Source organism: Pelobates fuscus, chromosome 1, assembly GCF_036172605.1.
Source record: "Pelobates fuscus isolate aPelFus1 chromosome 1, aPelFus1.pri, whole genome shotgun sequence".
Classification (NCBI taxonomy): domain Eukaryota; kingdom Metazoa; phylum Chordata; class Amphibia; order Anura; family Pelobatidae; genus Pelobates; species Pelobates fuscus.
The window spans coordinates 461,106,121-461,127,513 of NC_086317.1; the positions used below are offsets into that span (position 1 = coordinate 461,106,121).

The window sequence follows — 21,393 nt, forward strand, 5'->3', positions numbered from 1 at the left end:
TGCCACACAGGACCAAGGTTTGCCAGGAATTTCCAGAGGCTGCAGGAGACCACAAGGAAGCGAATGCGGTAATTTAGTTTTAGTACAGACCACACAGACTCCGATAAAATCCTTAATATCCTTCCGTAGCGAAGGCCACCAGAAATCTTTGGAGATCAAAGAATACGTCTTGCGAACACCCGGATGACCGGCCACCTTACTCTCGTGAAGACACTGTAAGAGCTCCAATTGGAGATCAGGAGGAACGAAAAGTCTGGAAGCCGGAGTCAGTCTAGGTGCCAGATGCTGCAAGCTCCTTATCTGATCAAGTAGCGGAGAATGGACTTTGAGAGTAGTGTTAGCAATAATGTTACACTTGGGTACTATAGAGGACAAAATCGGCTCAGATACGGCAGCAGGTTCATACTGGCGAGATAAGGCGTCGGCTTTAGAATTCTTAGAACCTGGCCTATATGTGAGTACGTAGTTGAAGTGAGTGAGAAATATGGACCAACGAGCCTGTCTAGATGATAGTCGTTTAGCCTCTCCAATATAGGATAAGTTTTTATGATCTGTCAAAATAGTAACAGGATGCAAAGTACCCTCCAATAAATGTCTCCACTCCTTCAAGGCCATTATAACCGCTAGTAGTTCCCTGTCACCAATGTCATATCTGCTTTCAGTACCTGACAACTTTTTGGAAAAGTATCCACAAGGATGTAATGGTTTATCTACACCCAACCTTTGGGACAGAACAGCACCTATACCTGTCTCAGAAGCGTCAACTTCGAGTAGGAAAGGTAGTGTAGTATCAGGGTGAACTAAAATTGGTGCGGAAGCAAACAGCTCCTTGAGTGTCTTAAAAGCCAGAAGTGCTTCAGTAGACCAATTCTTAGTGTCGGCCCCTTGTTTGGTCATATTGGTGATGGGAGCAATGATAGAGGAGTATCCCTTAATGAAACGTCTGTAGTAATTGGAGAAACCAATAAATCTCTGGACAGCCTTGAGACCCTTAGGTAAAGGCCAATCTAATATGGATTGGAGCTTCTCCGGGTCCATTTCAAACCCTTCCCCAGAAATCACATAACCAAGAAAGGTAGTTTGTGATTGGTCAAAGCTGCATTTCTCTAGTTTGCAGTATAAGCCATGCTGGAGGAGTTTGTGTAAAACCCTTCTGACTTGTCCGTGGTGAGTCTCAATATCCCTGGAATGTATAAGTATATCATCAAGGTATACAATCACACAGTCATCTTGAAACTCCCTTAGAACCTCATTAATAAGGTCCTGAAATACCGCCGGGGCATTGCAGAGACCAAAAGGCATTACAGTATACTCATAGTGCCCATATCGAGTATTGAATGCCGTTTTCCACTCGTCACCGTCATGAATTCTCACCAAATTATAAGCACCTCTAAGGTCTAACTTAGTGAAAATTTTAGAACTTTTTAATCGATCAAACAGCTCGGTGATCAAGGGAATCGGATATACATGACCCCTGGGGGGCATGGTACCAGAAAGTAAATTAATTTTGCAATCAAAAGGCCTATGTGGTGGTAAGGTATCAGCCTTTCCTTTGTCAAATACTGCCTTTAAATCTTGATACAGGAACGGTATCTGTACTTTGGCAGAGTCGGTAGCGTTATTAAGTGAGTTGACACTACAAAGAGGTGACACTTTCTTTAAACAATTCTCTTGACAATCCTGACCCCACGAAACTATCTCCCCTGATCTCCAATCTATAACGGGGTTATGTCTCTTAAGCCAGGAGTATCCCAGGACTATGGGAACAGAAGGAGATGAAATGAGTAGTAGGGATATTTCCTCCTTGTGTAGAATACCAGTAGTTAAGTAAAGAGGTATGGTCTCCCGGAAAATCACAGGCTCAACTAAAGGTCTACCATCAATGGCTTCAACAGCCAAGGGTGTCTTCCTTAACTGGGATGGGATAGTGTGTTTAGTGAGAAACTCTTGGTCGATAAAACTCTCAGCAGCGCCGGAGTCTATCAATGCCATAGTCTCTAAAGTTCCCTTCTCCCAAGTTAAAGAGACCGGTAATAGGAGTCTATGTTCTTTGTAGTTATGAGTAGAGGACAAAATCGAAACACCCAAGGTCTGTCCTCTAGAGAAACTTAGGTGCGAGCGTTTCCCGGACGACTGGGACAGCTCAAACGTACATGACTTCTGGCCCCACAATACATACACAGTCCCTCCCTTCTCCTGTACTGTCTCTCCTCCTCTGATAGACGAGTAAGGCCTAACTGCATAGGTTCTGAAACCTGTGGATTTTTGGTCTCAGAAATTTGAAATGATGGTGCTAGTGTAAAGGAAGATTTACCGGTTCTATCTCGAGTATTTTGTCTCTCCCTTAGACGTTCGTCAATACGAGAGATAAAGGAAATTAAGTCCTCCAGATTCTCGGGAAGCTCTCTTGTCGCTACCTCATCAAGTATTACATCAGATAATCCATTTAAGAATACGTCTATATAGGCCTGTTCATTCCATTTTACCTCTGCCGCCAAAGACCTGAACTCTAGTGCGTAATCCACAAGTGTTTGGTTGTCTTGTCTAAGGCGCAACAGTAATCTGGCTGCATTGACCCTCCTGCCAGGGGGATCAAAAGTTCTTTTAAAAGCAGCTACAAAGGCATTATAGTTATAGACTAATGGATTATCATTCTCCCACAACGGATTAGCCCATCTCAGAGCTTTCTCAATGAGTAAGGTAATAATAAATCCCACTTTTGCCCTATCAGTAGGGTATGAACGAGGCTGTAGTTCGAAATGAATACTAATCTGGTTCAAAAAGCCACGACACCTTTCAGGGGAACCAGTATAACGTACAGGTGGGGTAACTCGGGAAGAAGCACCTACAGTAGCTACCTCTAGCCCTGAACCCACAGAAGAAGCAGACATATTACGCATCTCTTCAGGTGGATTAATAGGACGAGACAGCAGCGCCTGTAGTGCTAGAGCCATCTGATCCATCCTATGATCCATGGCGTCAAACCTAGGATCAGGAGAACCAAGCTGACAATTTGTACCTGCAGGATCCATGGCCCTGTCGTAATGTCAGGATCGGGTCAGGGATCCAACACGCAGAGTACAAAGAGTAGCAGATACGTATACCGGTCCTTAGAATGGCCGGACTTAACGTATAACTACGATAGAATGGTCAGAGACAAACCGAGGTCGAGGGAACGAGAAGACAGGTAAGCGAGAGACAAGCCGGGTCAAGGATAACAGAAAGACAGGAGAGTAAATATCAAAGCCGGGTCGGAACCAAAAGACAAGAGAATAACAAAGCACTGTGTGACTAGGCGGACTAGAACCACGACAGGGCAATGAGTGAATGAGATAGCCACTGTTAAGTATGCTGGTTAGGGAGAGAAGACACGCCTCCGGCGAGTCCTGATTCGTCTCCACTGATTTGAGTGACAGGGTGTTCCGGGTTGGCGTCATGACGTCGGCCTCTGAGCCTCCTGCTATAAAAGGAAGTGGATCCCTCGCGGCCGGCGTTTGCAAGACCGGGTGAACCGCGAGGAACCGAGGAGACATGCCGTCCGGACGGATAAACTTCTAAGTCTCTACCTCTCTTAGAGGTAGAGGCTTCAGGTACCCTGACACAATCCAACTGTATTCGTGAGATCTGAGCGCTTTTCGGATATATTAAGCACTCAGATCCAAGCTATCTGGGGATATGTTGAACACGGGGGGTGAATTATGTGTAATATGAGTTATGTATTTTAATGTGGTTTTGTTACAGTCTTAACTTAAGATATTTAAGATATTTTCTGTACCTGGTGATTTTTAAGTTACTACAGCCACTTAAGCCAATTATCTCCAGGATAGAGGGGAGGGTTTAGAAAAATGCACTTTGTTGTGATTGGTTCATGTTACCTGTGTTTCAGTGCCCCACCAGGTCCAGTGGGTGTTCCCTGGCCTGAAAAAACTTGTATAAAGCTGATGCCTATACCCATTAAAACCAGTCTTCTTACCCTCAACTTGCAGCCTCGACTCGTGTTGTAGGGAAATGCTAATCACCAGCTCTGCTCAGAGCTACAAGAACCTACACTTCCAGGGCTATCAGTAGTTGCTGAAGTGGGACTCTTTGTCACTCTCCCAGCTCAGAGACAAGGACATCCAGGCGGTCCAACCCTCAGCTAGCCTGGGGCAACCGTAACAATAGTGCATCACTTTTTGATGATGTGAAGCTGCAGACTGGTCAGAGTGCCCATGATGACCCCTGTTCACTGCCAAAAGCATCAGAACTGGACCTTGGAGCAATGGAATTAGGTTGCCTGGTCTGATTAATCACATTTTCTTTTAGATCAGGTGCATGGCCAGGTGTGTGTCATATTCCTTGGAAAGAGATGACAGCAGGATGCACTATGGAAAGAAGGCAGTCCGGCTCAGGCAGTATTATGCTCAAGACAATGTTCTGGTGGGAAACCTTGGGTCCCTGCATGCATATGGATATTACTTTGACACGTACCACCTACCTAGAGATTGTTGACACCTCTTCATTGTAATGGTTTTTCCTAAAGGCAGTGACCTTTTTATGCATGATAATGCCCCCTGCCCCACTTGTTCAGGGATGGTTTGAGCAACATGATAAAGATTTTTGAAGTGTTGTCTTGGCCTCTAAATTCTCCACTAGGGATGTGCCTGGGCAAAAAATTTGGTTCGGTTTGGAAATTTGGGCAATAAATTTTTTTTTCTGCTTCTACAATTCGGACCAATGGTATTCGGTTCGGTTCGACACTTCGGCAAATCGGAAATTTGGGAATTCGGAAACTAACCCTAACCCTAAACCCTAACAATAACGCCTAACCCCAACCCTATCCCTAAACCCTAATCCTAACCACTTGTTTTGTCACTTTTCAGAAACCCGAAGCACTTCGGAACTTTGGCAATTCGGTTCGGCAATTCGAACTTCCGAAGCATCCGAATGTCCGAATTGCACGAAATTCGTCCCAATATACATTTGGAATGAAACAAATTGCACATGTCTATTCTCCACATCTCAATTGGACTGAGCATCTATGGGATGTATTAAAACAGCAACTTTGATCCACCTCACAACTTCCAGAACTTAAAGGATCTGATTCTAATGTCTTGGTTCTAGACTGATGCCTCGATGCATCAGAGATGTTTTGGCAGCACGAAGAGGGACCTACACAAGATATGGTGCATGTCCCTTGAAGGACTTTATATATCTATAGAACAAGGAGAAAGGAATGGGACTAGAATCTAGCTAGAATCTAGCTCAAAATTGGTGTCTGGATTTCTGCAAGCTTAACATTTTTCTATTGCTTACATAATATTGTGACTAGAAGGCCCTTATATTGTTCCAGTTGCAACCAATCTTCATATTTTGTAACTTAACCTACATTTGCTTGAGGCATCAAAACTAAAGGCAGTTAACACAGTAAATTAATGATAAACATGGCTTAACTGTGTGCAAAGATTTACCACACTGGACAAATAGATGTCTGACAAGCTGGGATTACCTTCCATTTTAAAGAATTAATTCACACAACAATTAAAACGTCTTCATTTACAAGAAAAATAATCACAGGTCCTTTGTAACGAATCTGATATACCTCCTGCGTTTCTTACTCAAATTAGGAACTAGATGAGAACATTCAACCATTCGTCACCTTACATTGTATTCCATTAGACATTTAGCTGGCATTCTCTCTCAGATGATGTTTCAAATTCTAATGTTCAATACAGTCTCCAAATAAATCCTGTGATGTTGCTGTTTATAGCAGAGATCACTCCAATTCTGAATGGTTCACACTAAATAGAAGCAGAAATAAATAATGACGACTGCTCAAACAAGTGAATGGAAGATGGTAGCTATTTGCAGTAATTTCAGTGTGCATTTGCGCAAGATAATGGTTTTGTTTTCCTCCCAAAATGAACTGGTCACTTTACCCAGGTGCCTTGATTTTTCCTGTAAGGTACAACTTATTTATCCTGACACCCTGTCCTCTTCACTTTTTACAAAATGTAAACATAAGACAATAGTCACACTCCACTGTTAAGAATAGGTCAGTTAGGGGAGGAGGCGAGAGATTAAATTATGTAACAAAGATCTGTCAGTGATGGCAGGCCTACGGGAACGTTGAATATGTGAAAAGTCCTGCTGTGGACAAAGTTACTTCTAAGGAAATGCTTGTAAATTACACGGACATTGAGAAAGCTGCTTTGGAAAGCATTCCTAACCATAATCTGTGATGTATTAATTGGTATCGCCACTGGCAGAGATGCCTTGCAAATTCCTCCTCAAAAATAGAAATTGTGACAGACCCATCCATCTGGACTAAAGACTGTTGGGTCCGTCTGATTTGCCCAGTACTTATGGTCCCTGAGAGATCATGCGGAGGGTTGTGACTTTGTACAAATGACATTTCGAATACAGCGGAAACTAACGAAGCGCCAAAGCTACCAAAGTCCTCGAGGTGGCCGACATCGGACAAAGGACCACGTGGCGGCGGCCATCTTAACTTCGAACCCGCCGACCCGTGCTATCGACGATACTTCGACAGTTCAACGAAAGTCGAAGTACCGACCCACTTCGAACGGGACTTAGCCATTTTTAGGCCAACAAGTGACCGACCGCACAGCCCGAATCCAGGGAACTATTTTGGGCACGAAAAGGTACCTGCGGTCGGTCATAAACAGACTTTCGAGTAACTTTTTATTCACTGAAGGGATTGGTGTGATTTTTGAGAATGTTTATGTTTTAAGTATGCTGAATCTGAATATGTGCCTCTTATGTGAATATGATGGATGGATTTGAAGTTATGAAAGTTGTATAAAAGTATATTTCAAACTGTATGTATAATAGGATTATGTGTCACACCAAGGGGAGGGAATGTGTGGGATGTACCATCGATGCCAGTGGTTATTTTATGCCTCCCCTTGGGTGTGGCCTGTGTGTGTGAAATGCAAATAAAAGGCAGGCTGGCTGATCCATTCCTCAGTTCATGTTTTACCCTCATAATGGAGCTTGGTCTCGTTATTGGGGGAACCGGGATTACAAGTGACTAAAGACGGTGTATGGAGCTCGGAAGGTGGTACCGTAACAACTGGTGGCAAGCGACGGGATGATCCTCAACGCCCAAAGAGACCACTACGACCAGGAATAAATGGAACTACAATACCAAAACCTGAGAAGAGCCACCCTAAAAGACTTATTGGAACAAAGGGGCGGACAGGCCAGTAACCTCAAGAAGAGGGACATTATTGCTTTATTGCTGGAAATGGATGGAGTACCAGCGGCAGAGGGAACCAATGGACCCAGCCCAGACGACAGAACCCCCGAGGAGGCAAGATTTGACCGGGCGGTAAGAATTAGGCTGGCCCATTATGGCCCCAACCCCTCCGCGGAGATCATCACCCAGGTTCAAGCCGCTGTGGAGGCCAGCCTGCTACGCCAAAACGGTGCTGCAGCAGCCCCAGTCACAGCAAACCCGGGGGACAAACAGAAAGTGCCATTTGCGGCCTTCAAAGCCTTCAGTGAGACAGTGTCAGGGTACCTGGAGTCTCTACCTTTGAGAGAGGTAGAGACTTAGAAGTTTATCCGTCCGGACGCCATGTCTCCCCGGTCTCCCGCGGTTCACTCGGTCTTGCTAACGCCGGCCGCGAGGGAGTCACTTCCTTTTATAACAGGAGGACCGGAGGTAGACGTCATGACGCCAACCCGAAACATCCTGCCACTCAAATCTCGGGAGACGAATCAGGACTCGCCGGAGGCGTGTCCTCTCTCCCTAGCCAGGATACTTAACGGTGGTTCTCTCATTCACTCATTGCCCTGTCGTGGTTCTAGTCCGCCTAGTCACACAGTGCTTTGTTATTCACTTGTCTTTTGGTTCTGACCCGGCTTTGTTATTTATTCTCCTGCCTTTCTGTTATCCTTGACCCGGCTTGTCTCTCGCTTACCTGTCCTCTCGTTTCCTCGACCTCGGCTTGTCTCTGACCATTCTATTGTAGTTATACGTTAAGTCCGGCCATTCTAAGGACCGGTATACGTATCTGCTACTCTTTGTACTCTGCGTGTTGGATCCCTGACCCGATCCTGACATTACGACAGGGCCATGGATCCTGCAGGTACAAATTGTCAGCTTGGTTCTCCTGATCCTAGGTTTGACGCCATGGATCATAGGATGGATCAGATGGCTCTAGCACTACAGGCGCTGCTGTCTCGCCCTATTAATCCACCTGAGGAGAGGCGTAATACTTCTGCTTCTTCTGTGGGTTCGGGGTTAGAGGTAGCTACTGTAGGTGATTCTTCCCGAGTTACCCCACCTGTACGTTATGCTGGTACTCCTGAGAGGTGTCGTGGCTTTTTGAACCAGATCAGTATTCATTTCGAGCTACAGCCTCGTTCATACCCTACTGATAGGGCAAAGGTGGGATTTATTATTACCTTACTCATTGAGAAAGCTCTGAGATGGGCTAATCCGTTGTGGGAGAATGATAATCCATTAGTCTATAACTATAATTCCTTTGTAGCTGCTTTTAAAAGAACTTTTGACCCTCCTGGCAGGAAGGCCAATGCAGCCAGATTACTGTTGCGCCTTAGACAAGACAACCAAACACTTGTGGATTATGCACTAGAGTTCAGGTCTTTGGCGGCAGAGGTAAAATGGAATGAACAGGCCTATATAGACGTATTCTTAAATGGTTTATCTGATGTAATACTTGATGAGGTAGCGACAAGAGAGCTTCCCGAGAACCTGGAGGATTTAATTTCCTTTATCTCTCGTATTGACGAACGTCTAAGGGAGAGACAGAATACTCGAGATAGAACCGCTAAATCTTCCCCTAGATTAGCACCATCGTTTCAAATTTCTGAAACCAAAGATCCACAGGTTTCAGAACCTATGCAGTTAGGCCTTACTCGTCTCTCAGAGGAGGAGAGACAGTACAGGAGAAGAGAGGGACTGTGTATGTATTGTGGGTCTAGAGGTCATGTACGTTTGAGCTGTCCCAGCCGTCCGGGAAACGCTCGCACCTAAGTTTCTCTAGAGGACAGACCTTGGGTGTTTCGATTTTGTCCTCTACTCATAACTACCAAGAACATAGACTCCTATTACCGGTCTCTTTAACTTGGGAGAAGGGAACTTTAGAAACTATGGCATTGATAGACTCCGGCGCTGCTGAGAATTTTATCGACCAAAAGTTTCTCACCAAACACACTATCCCATCCCAGTTAAGGAAGACACCCTTGGCTGTTGAAGCCATTGATGGTAGACCTTTAGTTGAGCCTGTGATTTTCCGGGAGACCACACCTCTTTACTTAACTACTGGTATTCTACACAAGGAGGAAATATCCCTACTACTCATTTCATCTCCTTCTGTTCCCATAGTCCTGGGATACTCCTGGCTTAAGAGACATAACCCCGTTATAGATTGGAAATCAGGGGAAATAGTTTTATGGGGCCAGAATTGTCAAGTGAATTGTTTAAAGAAAGTGTCACCTCTTTGTAGTGTCAACTCACTTAATAACGCTACTGACTCTACCAAAGTACAGATACCGTCCTTGTATCAAGATTTAAAGGCAGTATTTGACAAAAGAAAGGCTGATACCTTACCGCCACATAGGCCTTTTGATTGCAAAATTAATTTACTTTCTGGTACCATGCCCCCCAGGGGTCATGTATACCCTTTGTCCACGAATGAAAACTTAGTTCTAGAAGAGTATATTCGTGAAAACCTAGACAAGGGGTTCATTAGAAGATCCTCCTCTCCTGCTGGGGCTGGATTCTTTTTTGTTAAAAAGAAGGATGGTTCTTTAAGACCTTGCATTGACTACCGAGGCCTTAACAAGATAACCATCAGAAATGTTTATCCGATTCCCTTGATCACCGAGCTTTTTGATCGATTAAAAAATTCTAAAATTTTCACTAAGTTAGACCTTAGAGGTGCTTATAATTTGGTGAGAATCCACGACGGTGACGAGTGGAAAACTGCATTCAATACTCGATATGGGCACTATGAGTATACTGTAATGCCTTTTGGTCTCTGCAATGCTCCGGCAGTATTTCAGGACCTTATTAATGAGGTTCTTAGGGAGTTTCAAGATGACTGTGTAATTGTATACCTTGATGATATTCTTATACATTCCAGGGATATTGAGACTCACCACAGACAAGTCAGAAGGGTTTTACACAAACTTCTTCAGCATGGCTTGTACTGCAAACTAGAGAAATGCAGCTTTGACCAATCCCAAACTACTTTTCTTGGTTATGTGATTTCTGGGGAAGGGTTTGAAATGGATCCGGAGAAGCTCCAATCCATATTAGAGTGGCCTTTACCTCAGGGTCTCAAGGCTATCCAGAGATTCATTGGTTTCTCTAATTACTACAGACGTTTCATTAAGGGATACTCCTCTATCATTGCTCCCATCACCAACATGACCAAACAAGGGGCTGAGACTAAGAATTGGTCTACTGAAGCACTTCTGGCTTTTAAGACACTCAAAGAGCTGTTTGCTTCCGCACCAATTTTAGTTCACCCTGATACTACTCTACCTTTCCTACTCGAAGTTGACGCTTCTGAGACAGGTATAGGTGCTGTTCTGTCCCAAAGGTTGGGTGTAGATAAACCATTACATCCTTGTGGATACTTTTCCAAAAAATTGTCCGGTACTGAAAGCAGATATGACATTGGTGACAGGGAACTACTAGTGGTTATAATGGCCTTGAAGGAGTGGAGACATTTATTGGAGGGTACTTTGCATCCTGTTACTATTTTGACAGATCATAAAAACTTATCCTATATTGGGGAGGCTAAACGACTATCATCTAGACAGGTTCGTTGGTCCATATTTCTCACTCACTTCAACTACGTACTCACATATAGGCCAGGTTCTAAGAATTCTAAAGCCGACGCCTTATCTCGCCAATATGAACCTGCTGCCGTATCTGAGCCGGTTTTGTCCTCTATAGTACCCAAGTGTAACATTATCGCTAACACTACTCTCAAAGTTCATTCCCCGCTACTTGATCAGATAAGGAACTTGCAGCATCTGGCACCTAGACTGACTCCGGCTTCCAGACTTTTCGTTCCTCCTGAACTTCAATTGGAGCTCTTACAGTGTCTTCACGAGAGTAAGGTGGCTGGTCATCCGGGTGTTCGCAAGACGTATTCTTTGATCTCCAAGGATTTCTGGTGGCCGTCGTTACGGAAGGATATTAAGGATTTTATCGGGGTTTGTGTGGTCTGTACTAAAACCAAACTACCGCATACGCTTCCTTGTGGTCTTCTACAACCGCTGGAAATTCCTGACAAACCTTGGTCCTGTGTGGCAATGGACTTTATTGTGGATCTGCCTGTTTCTAAAAAGCACACTGTTATCCTCACCGTAGTCGATAGGTTTACCAAGATGGCACATTTCGTACCTTTGCCTAAACTCCCGACTTCTCCTGAATTGGCGGAAGTCTTTGCTAAAGAGATTTTTCGTTTGCATGGGATTCCTTCGGAGATCACTTCTGATAGAGGCTCCCAATTTGTTTCACGTTTTTGGAGGTCGTTCTGTTCTCAATTAGGCATCAAATTGAATTTTTCGTCCGCCTATCATCCTCAGTCTAACGGAGCTGCTGAACGAACTAACCAGAAGATTGAGCAATACTTACGTTGTTTTGTTTCCGAACACCAGGACGATTGGGTCGGTTTGATTCCTTGGGCAGAGTTTGCGCACAACAATCTCGTTTGTGACTCCACGCATTCAAGTCCCTTCTTCATGAACTATGGCTTTCATCCATCCATTCTTCCCCCGGTTTTTCCTTCCCAAGGAGTGCCGTCGGTTGATGTCCATGTGGCCAATTTGAGGAAGTTGTGGGATCAGACTCGACAGATTCTTCTACACAATTCTGTACTGGTAAAGAAACATGCTGACAAACGTAGAAGGGCGGCTCCGAATTTTGTTCCGGGCGATAGAGTGTGGTTGAGCACTAGGAATATTCGTCTTAAAGTTCCTTCCATGAAATTCGCCCCTCGTTATATTGGTCCCTACAGGATCTTGACTCGAATTAACCCGGTGGCATATCGTCTAGCTCTTCCAGCTACTTTACGCATCCCGAACTCCTTTCACGTGTCATTGTTGAAACCTCTAATCTGTAACAGATTCTCCTCCACTATCGCCCCTCCGCGCCCTGTTCAGGTGGAGGGTCAGGAGGAATATGAGGTTAACTCCATTATTGATTCTCGTGTCTCCCGGGGACGAGTACAATATTTAGTTGACTGGAAGGGATATGGTCCTGAGGAGAGGAGTTGGGTACCACAAGAGGATGTTCATGCTCCTCGTCTTCGCAGGGCATTTCACTCCCGCTTTCCATCTCGCCCCGGCTCCTTCCGCCCGGTGGGCGTATCTGAGGGGGGGGGTACTGTCAGGGTACCTGGAGTCTCTACCTTTGAGAGAGGTAGAGACTTAGAAGTTTATCCGTCCGGACGCCATGTCTCCCCGGTCTCCCGCGGTTCACTCGGTCTTGCTAACGCCGGCCGCGAGGGAGTCACTTCCTTTTATAACAGGAGGACCGGAGGTAGACGTCATGACGCCAACCCGAAACATCCTGCCACTCAAATCTCGGGAGACGAATCAGGACTCGCCGGAGGCGTGTCCTCTCTCCCTAGCCAGGATACTTAACGGTGGTTCTCTCATTCACTCATTGCCCTGTCGTGGTTCTAGTCCGCCTAGTCACACAGTGCTTTGTTATTCACTTGTCTTTTGGTTCTGACCCGGCTTTGTTATTTATTCTCCTGCCTTTCTGTTATCCTTGACCCGGCTTGTCTCTCGCTTACCTGTCCTCTCGTTTCCTCGACCTCGGCTTGTCTCTGACCATTCTATTGTAGTTATACGTTAAGTCCGGCCATTCTAAGGACCGGTATACGTATCTGCTACTCTTTGTACTCTGCGTGTTGGATCCCTGACCCGATCCTGACAGACAGAAGGAGAGATTGACGGGTACCTTGCGGATTTTGAGCGGCAATGTGCCCTGCACAAGGTACCCCCGGAAGACTGGGTTGCTATACTGTCCGGCAAGTTATCCGGCCGGGCCAACGACGCTTTTCGGGCCATTCCGGATGAGGAGATCGGGGATTATGTGACCGTCAGGGAAGCTTTACTTGCCCGGTATGCCGTTACACCCGAGGCATACCGGAGGAGGTTCCGAGACACTGCAAAAACAACTGGGGACTCATACGTTGAATGGGCCTGCAAGGTACATCGCACAGCCGCCCACTGGATGGCAGGGTGCCAGGCGGTGTCAGGAGAAGAGGTGCTGCAGATGTTTTTATTGGAACATTGTTTCGACAAATTGCCAACAGGGGTCAGAGAGTGGGTAAGAGACCGTAAGCCCTCCACTCTACACGAGGCGGCTCGCTTGGCCGATGAGTACACCGACGCTCGCAGACTGGACAATTCCATCACCAAGGCCACAGCCAGAGCGGAGTACCCACCAGCCGCTGCCACTTATCAGCCTCCCATAAACAGACCATCCGCACCCCCTCCGTCTGCCCAGTACCAACGTCCACCCCGGTTTAACGCCCAAGAGTACTCTGAACCCCTTCGGTGCTACCTGTGCAATCAGCTAGGGCACAGGCGACAGGAGTGCCCGATGAACCGTGCCAACAGGAACCAGTCCTGGAGGAAACCCACGGAAACCCAAGGAAACCCTTCCCGAGCACCTCTTCCAGCAGCCCACTGTGTAGAGGAAGAGGAATGCTGGGGCATCTTGCATGAGGCGGACCCTGTTCAGGCTGCCCACCAGGACAATCGACAACACCACCGACAGAGTGTAAAGGTCAACGGAAGGGAAGTCAGTGGGCTACGAGACACTGGTGCAACCCTGACTTTGCTCCAAAAGCACCTAGTGTCCGAAGCTCAACATACCGGGGATACCGTGGCAGTACGAGTAGCCGGGGGTGCAGTATTTCGCCTACCCGTAGCCCGGGTACATTTGGATTGGGGAGTGGGCGCTAGACACGTGAATGTGGGGGTCATTAAGGATCTACCCGCTGATGTCCTCCTTGGCAACGACTTGGCCCCCCTTGTTTCGGCCTTTGCTCCCATGGGCCCCGCTGCAGTGGACGCTGTCACGACCCGTGCCCAGACCCGTGCCGCTGAGGCCGGCCCACCTGCTGCTGAGACCCAGGTAAGACTCTCTACCCCGACTTGTACCTTAGACCAGGCCCCGTTAGGCTGGGATACCCCAGAGATGTACGGGAAGGAAACTAGAGAGGACCCGACGTTAGCCAAGTACAGAGCCAGGGCCGACGCTGGGGAAGAAGGAGTAGGTGGGGAACACTACGAGTGGGTGGGGGATAGGCTGTACAGGATCCCGAAACCTTCCCCGAAACCGAATGCCCCTCCGCAGAAACGACAACTAGTAGTACCTGCAAAGTATCGGCAGGAGATTCTGCGGATTGGGCATGACGTGCCGTTGGCAGGTCATCTAGGTTCCCACCGCACCGCTCATAGAATCACCCAAAACTTTTTCTGGCCCAATTTTAACCGAGATGTGCGGATGTATTGTAGCACGTGCGACACTTGTCAACGGGTAGGTAAGCGAGGAGATCATCCAAAAGCTAGGCTACAACCGATGCCTATCATTGGAGAGCCCTTTTCCCGCATAGCCGTTGACATTGTGGGTCCACTGGCCAGGGCTAGTCCATCCGGTAAGAAATATATTCTTACTGTGGTAGACTACGCCACCCGTTACCCAGAGGCAGTAGTGCTGTCTAATATAGAGGCAGAGACGGTTGCTGATGCCCTGGTTAAAGTCTTTACTAGGGTCGGGTTCCCTCAGGAGATCCTCTCTGATCAGGGAACCCAATTTACCGCTGTGCTCACCCAGCAGCTGTGGAAGGTGTGCGGCATCAACCCGCTACTTAGTTCACCATACCACCCACAGACTAACGGTCTCTGCGAGCGATTTAATGGCACCCTCAAACAGATGCTGAGGACCTTTACTGACACTTGCAGAGACTGGGAGCGATTCCTGCCTCATCTGCTATTTGCATACAGAGAGGTGCCCCAGGAATCGACTGGGTTCTCCCCCTTTGAGTTACTCTATGGGAGAAGGGTTCGTGGACCCCTAGATCTCATTAGAGGACACTGGGAGGGGGAGACGGAGCAAGAAGGGACCCCCATAGTGCCATATGTTCTGGAACTCCGGGACCGCATGGAGAAACTGTCCCTGATGGTAAGGGAAAATCTCCGAGCGGCCCAGGGGAAACAGAAGCGATGGTACGATCGGGGTGCTCGACAGCGGGTTTTCCAGGTTGGGCAGAAGGTTCTGGTGCTCAAACCTGTGAAGGCAAACAAGATGCAAGCATCTTGGCAGGGCCCGTACAAGGTGTTAGCTCAGGTATGCGATACTACCTATCTTATAGCCAGCTGTTCGGATGAAAGGGTACAACGATCCTTTCATGTGAACATGCTCAAGGAGTATCAGGAACGACCCGAGGATGTTGCAGCAGTTTGTGCCCCAGCCACCGACGACCCAGAGAACTTACCTTTACCTGACCTGCTAGAAAGGGATCCCCAGACCGACCTTACTAGCCTCATACAGCTAGGTGACCGACTAAGCCTGGCCGAGAAAACCCAGGCAAGACAGCTTCTGTGGGAGAAGCAGGCGACGTTCTCCCAAGAACCCGGGTACACCAACCTAGCTATACACAAGGTCGAGACACCCGGACAGAACCCCCTACGAAAACCCCCATACCGTATCCCGGAAGCAGTCCGAGAAGGAATGCGGAAGGAGATACAGGAGATGACCCGGCTGGGGGTTATTGAGCACTCAGATAGTCCGTGGGCGTCACCCGTAGTCCTAGTACCCAAGAAAGATGGGACCACCCGGTTCTGTGTGGATTACAGGCGGCTCAACGAGCGGACTACCACTGACGCCTACCCGATGCCCCGGATAGACGAGTTATTAGACCGCATTGCCAGGGGGCGCTATCTGACCACCATTGACCTATGTAAAGGGTACTGGCAGATCCCCCTGGCCGAGGATGCTATCCCCAAGTCGGCATTCGTCACCCCGTTTGGCCTGTACCAGTTTAGGGTCATGCCATTCGGGATGAAGAATGCTCCGGCTACCTTCCAGCGTATGGTGGATAGGCTCCTAGATGGCTTCCAGGGATTTGCATGTGCATACCTGGACGACATCACGGTCTACAGTGAGTCTTGGGAAGACCACCTAGTACACGTAGGGGTAGTGCTGGACAAGATTCGGGCCGCCGGCCTGACTCTGAAACCAGACAAGTGCCATTTAGGCATGGCAGAAGTGCAGTACTTGGGTCACCGGGTGGGTTGTGGGAGCCAGAGACCCGAACCGGCCAAGGTGGAAGCGGTAGCTAACTGGCCCACACCTATCACCAAGACCCAAGTGCTTGCCTTCCTAGGGACAGCGGGTTATTATCGACGTTTTGTCCCCGACTACAGCACGATTGCCAAGCCCCTGACTGATCTGACTAAAAAGAACTTACCTAGGCAGGTCCTGTGGTCTCCAGCTTGTGAAGCCGCGTTTCAAGCCCTGAAGCAGGCTCTTGTGAAGGCCCCTGTCCTGGCTGCCCCAGTCCCTAACAAACGTTTTCTTGTCCACACAGACGCTTCCATGTATGGACTGGGGGCTGTGCTGAGCCAGGTCGGGGAGGATGGAGGAGAGCACCCTGTCGCATATCTCAGCAGAAAGTTACTACCTCGAGAAGTGAGTTATGCGGCAGTAGAGAAAGAGTGTTTAGCCCTGGTCTGGGCACTGAAGAAACTGAGCCCCTACCTGTACGGACAAGAATTTTCCCTCGTAACAGACCACAACCCCCTCGTCTGGCTTAACCGGGTCTCTGGGGACAATGGCAGACTGCTGAGGTGGAGTTTGGCCTTGCAGCCTTATAATTTCACTATCAGCTACCGGCCCGGTAAGCAGAATGGGAATGCGGATGGGTTATCCCGGCAAATAGACGTCCCTATTCTCCCTAAGTCCGGTCATCCCCAAGTTGACCCGCCACAGGGTCAAGCCGGGTCTGCCGGAGTGTTCCACAAGGAGGGAGCCATGTGACAGACCCATCCATCTGGACTAAAGACTGTTGGGTCCGTCTGATTTGCCCAGTACTTATGGTCCCTGAGAGATCATGCGGAGGGTTGTGACTTTGTACAAATGACATTTCGAATACAGCGGAAACTAACGAAGCGCCAAAGCTACCAAAGTCCTCGAGGTGGCCGACATCGGACAAAGGACCACGTGGCGGCGGCCATCTTAACTTCGAACCCGCCGACCCGTGCTATCGACGATACTTCGACAGTTCAACGAAAGTCGAAGTACCGACCCACTTCGAACGGGACTTAGCCATTTTTAGGCCAACAAGTGACCGACCGCACAGCCCGAATCCAGGGAACTATTTTGGGCACGAAAAGGTACCTGCGGTCGGTCATAAACAGACTTTCGAGTAACTTTTTATTCACTGAAGGGATTGGTGTGATTTTTGAGAATGTTTATGTTTTAAGTATGCTGAATCTGAATATGTGCCTCTTATGTGAATATGATGGATGGATTTGAAGTTATGAAAGTTGTATAAAAGTATATTTCAAACTGTATGTATAATAGGATTATGTGTCACACCAAGGGGAGGGAATGTGTGGGATGTACCATCGATGCCAGTGGTTATTTTATGCCTCCCCTTGGGTGTGGCCTGTGTGTGTGAAATGCAAATAAAAGGCAGGCTGGCTGATCCAGTCCTCAGTTCATGTTTTACCCTCATAATGGAGCTTGGTCTCGTTATTGGGGGAACCGGGATTACAAGTGACTAAAGACGGTGTATGGAGCTCGGAAGGTGGTACCGTAACAGAAATATTTGTAATTAAATCACAGTAATATGTGGATTTATTTTTACTTATTAATACACCTATTGTTAATTTAATCAGTGACAGCAATTTGTTTGTGCTGTTTTTTTTTAATAGGGATAGCTATTAAATGTTAATTTTATTCACAAATTACATGAGAAGTGACCAACAGATTGAAAAAGTAGGAACAGTGAAAAATATTTTTATTATATATATATATATATATATATATATATATATATATATATATATATATATATATATATATATATATATAATAAAAATATTTTTCACTGTTCCTACTTTTTCAATCTGTTGGTCACTTCTCATGTAATTTGTGAATAAAATTAACATTTAATAGCTATCCCTATTAAAAAAAAACAGCACAAACAAATTGCTGTCACTGATTAAATTAACAATATATATAATAAAAATATTTTTCACTGTTCCTACTTTTTCAATCTGTTGGTCACTTCTCATGTAATTTGTGAATAAAATGTTTATATTTTATGTGTTTATATTTTAATATGTTTATATTTTATGTGTTTATATTTTAATATGTTTATATTTTGCAGTACACTGATATGCAGTGATATCCCCCCATTCGGTTAACAGATCAAGCAAAAATAAATAACCAAATGGGGGAAAAAGTAGGAGCAGTAAAAAAAAATATATATTTTTTATTTCATATATTTTTTAAATATATATATATATATATATATATATATATATATATATATATATATATATATATATATATATATTTAAAAAATATATGAAATAAAAAATATATATTTTTTTTTACTGCTCCTACTTTTTCCCCCATTTGGTTATTTATTTTTGCTTGATCTGTTAACCGAATGGGGGGATATCACTGCATATCAGTGTACTGCAAAATATAAACATATTATTTATATTATGTGTAATTTCTACAGTTAACTGGCCCATTTTTACACCTTTTTGTTGCATCCCAATATTTTTCCCTGAAAAGATTGCATGGTTGAAATTTGTCTCCACCAAAAATCAACATGGACAAATTTCAAACTAACCGACAGAACATTTTTTTTCCTGATGAATCGATTTGGCCAGACCAAACTTTTTCACAATGCACAAGTCTATTGATTACGGTTAGTTCAAAGTTCCATCAAGGTAGGCATCCCAATAGAATATATCAATCCATAGCTGCAGGTGACTACGGTTTCATTTTCGACTCATAATTGACAAACGTGTCCATCTTCTACATCTATTATAAAAATAACTTTTTTTTCCCAGACTGACTATTTTCTTGCTTTTATTTTTGGCTTATAATTAGCATAGTTAATCAGTAAAAAGGGATATTTTCTGAAATGACCAGAAGTTTGACAAATTAGAAACATTCTAGATTTTTTTTTGGAAATTCTGAGCCTATTTTGCAATTTTGGCTATTTTTAACTTGTAATTCCATGATCAAAACCCAACTATTTCTGGTTAGGAGAATCATGTGAAATGCAAGCCACTGGAAGAGCTTGAGCATCAAAATGTGACAGAGAAAAGAATGAAAGTTGTATGAAGAAGCCTTCTGCTCTCAGGTGTAGACTCACATCCAGCTCATATCTGAGAGTCCATGGTGGTACCATGCCAGTTGGAAGCTCCAGGTTCTTCACAAGACGGTTGACCCACACAATATTGTCCACAACATTGGAAGAGAATGTTGAATCTTGGAGGTTTGGTTTACATTTTACATTTCACAAATAATGTTGGCCATCTGTCAACCCGTTTTATTTCTGAATTAATAAATAATTTGTAATCATTAGCAAGAAAGGGTGTTGGTTTCAAAAGTTCATGATGTGTGGTAGACATTATCACATAAGAGTTTGATAAGTATCAGCATTAACATCTCACCATTCCTAATAGAATTCAGGATGTCAATCATTTTGCATCTTTAACAATGCCAGATTAACATAGGGACTATTGGAGTTCGAGCCCCATCGCCTTGCCCAGGATATCAGTAAGGCAAGAGGGACAGAAATAAATACCAGGCCATGAACGAAAGCTGCAGCATGGACATAATGGGACATGTATGTTCTGGTGCTGCACAAAGATTAATGTCCCACAATTCTAAATGTTGCATCACACTGTTTGATACAGGATATGAAAACATGGCGGCAATTAAAATAATAGGCAGAATAGGTCATAAATAAGTTAGTATATATATATATATATATGTATATAAAACTAATACAACTAATTTATATATTAACCTTTTAAGTCTATATATACTCTAATCTACACACCAACTACCTTTAATTTAAGGAAAGTAGTGCTTTAAACCTTTTGGCACTGAAATGGCTAATATTTAGGGTTTTGGTAATATGATTGAGCTGTCACAAAAAGCAAATTATTCATGATAGAATTGTACCTCCAGGCTTACTGTACTTTGCAGACCCTCTGCCCTAATCCCTCCTCTTTGTTCAGCAATATCTCAATGGAAAAGTCATTCACAGAGCCCTATGTTAGGAAATGATCTGTTTTTTCATTGTTTCATTGTAGCAGTGTTACAGTTGCAGGCAGATCATTCAATAAACCAGACTTTATTTGGTACATTTAAAACTCTGTTTGTAGAAGGTATACATTGTTACTGGCAGTTAGAAACTACAAATCAGGGGAACAAAGGAAAATCCCCTGTGACAGGCTGCAGCTCTGTGAGTTCCTGTATTAGGTTGGAATTTGGCTCATGTACAATTCCTACAGTGTGCTGCTCTTCCCCAAGCTGGTCATCATCAGGAATCCCATGTCTGACTGTCCCACATCACTAACCACAGAGATATATGGAAAGGCTGAGCTAATCAGACATTGTGGTGAGAATATTTAGACATGTAGGTCACAGGGGAGAAAGCAGGAAGCACATTTTGCCGGGGGTAAACTTCTGACCATTGTGAAGTTCCCATAGCTGGATGAAGTGAGGATGGCTCTGCACTGCAGCAGTTGGCTGTACAATGAAGGCTCCAAGCACCTCTTACTGGTAGGATTCATCTTTACCTAAAACTTTATAATATATACTGATTCCCAAGTCTTAAGGGCACTTTAACCCTTTCCTTGCCAGGGGTCTGCACAGTACACTAATTATTAACCCTTCCATTGCCAAGGGGCTGTACATTACACTAATTATTAACCTTTCCTTTTGCCAATGGTCTGCTCACTTTATATACACTAGCCATTAACCCTTTCCTTGCCACATGGCTGCACTTTACACTAATTATTAACCCTTCCATTGCCAAGGGGCTGTACATTACACTCATTATTAACCCTTCCTTTTGCCAATGGTCTGTTCACTTTATATACACTAGCCATTAACCCTTCCATTGCCAAGGGGCTGCACAGTACACTAGTTATTAACCCTTCCTTTTGCCAATGGTCTGTTCAATTTCAATACACGAGCTATTAACCCTTTCCTTGCCACGTGGCTGCACTTTACACTAATTATTAACCCTTCCATCTCCAATGAGCGGTTCGCTTTCAATACACAAGCTATCAGCCCTCTCCCTGCCAGGAAGCTGCACGATAGACTGCTTATTAACCCTT

The 21,393-nt window shown here is 45.3% G+C and overlaps 1 protein-coding gene across 1 annotated transcript in view; it reads left to right on the forward strand.

Annotated features, from left to right (window-relative positions):
- The first annotated feature begins 20,300 nt into the window (after nucleotides 1-20,300).
- The window catches only part of NOX4 (NADPH oxidase 4), a 236,127-nt gene continuing 235,034 nt past the window's right edge, over nucleotides 20,301-21,393 (forward strand). Inside the window, exon 1 of the mRNA XM_063444952.1 lies at nucleotides 20,301-20,833. Coding sequence (XP_063301022.1) covers nucleotides 20,777-20,833 — 57 coding nt within the window. The 5' untranslated portion in view covers nucleotides 20,301-20,776. The remainder of the gene's footprint in view (nucleotides 20,834-21,393) is intronic.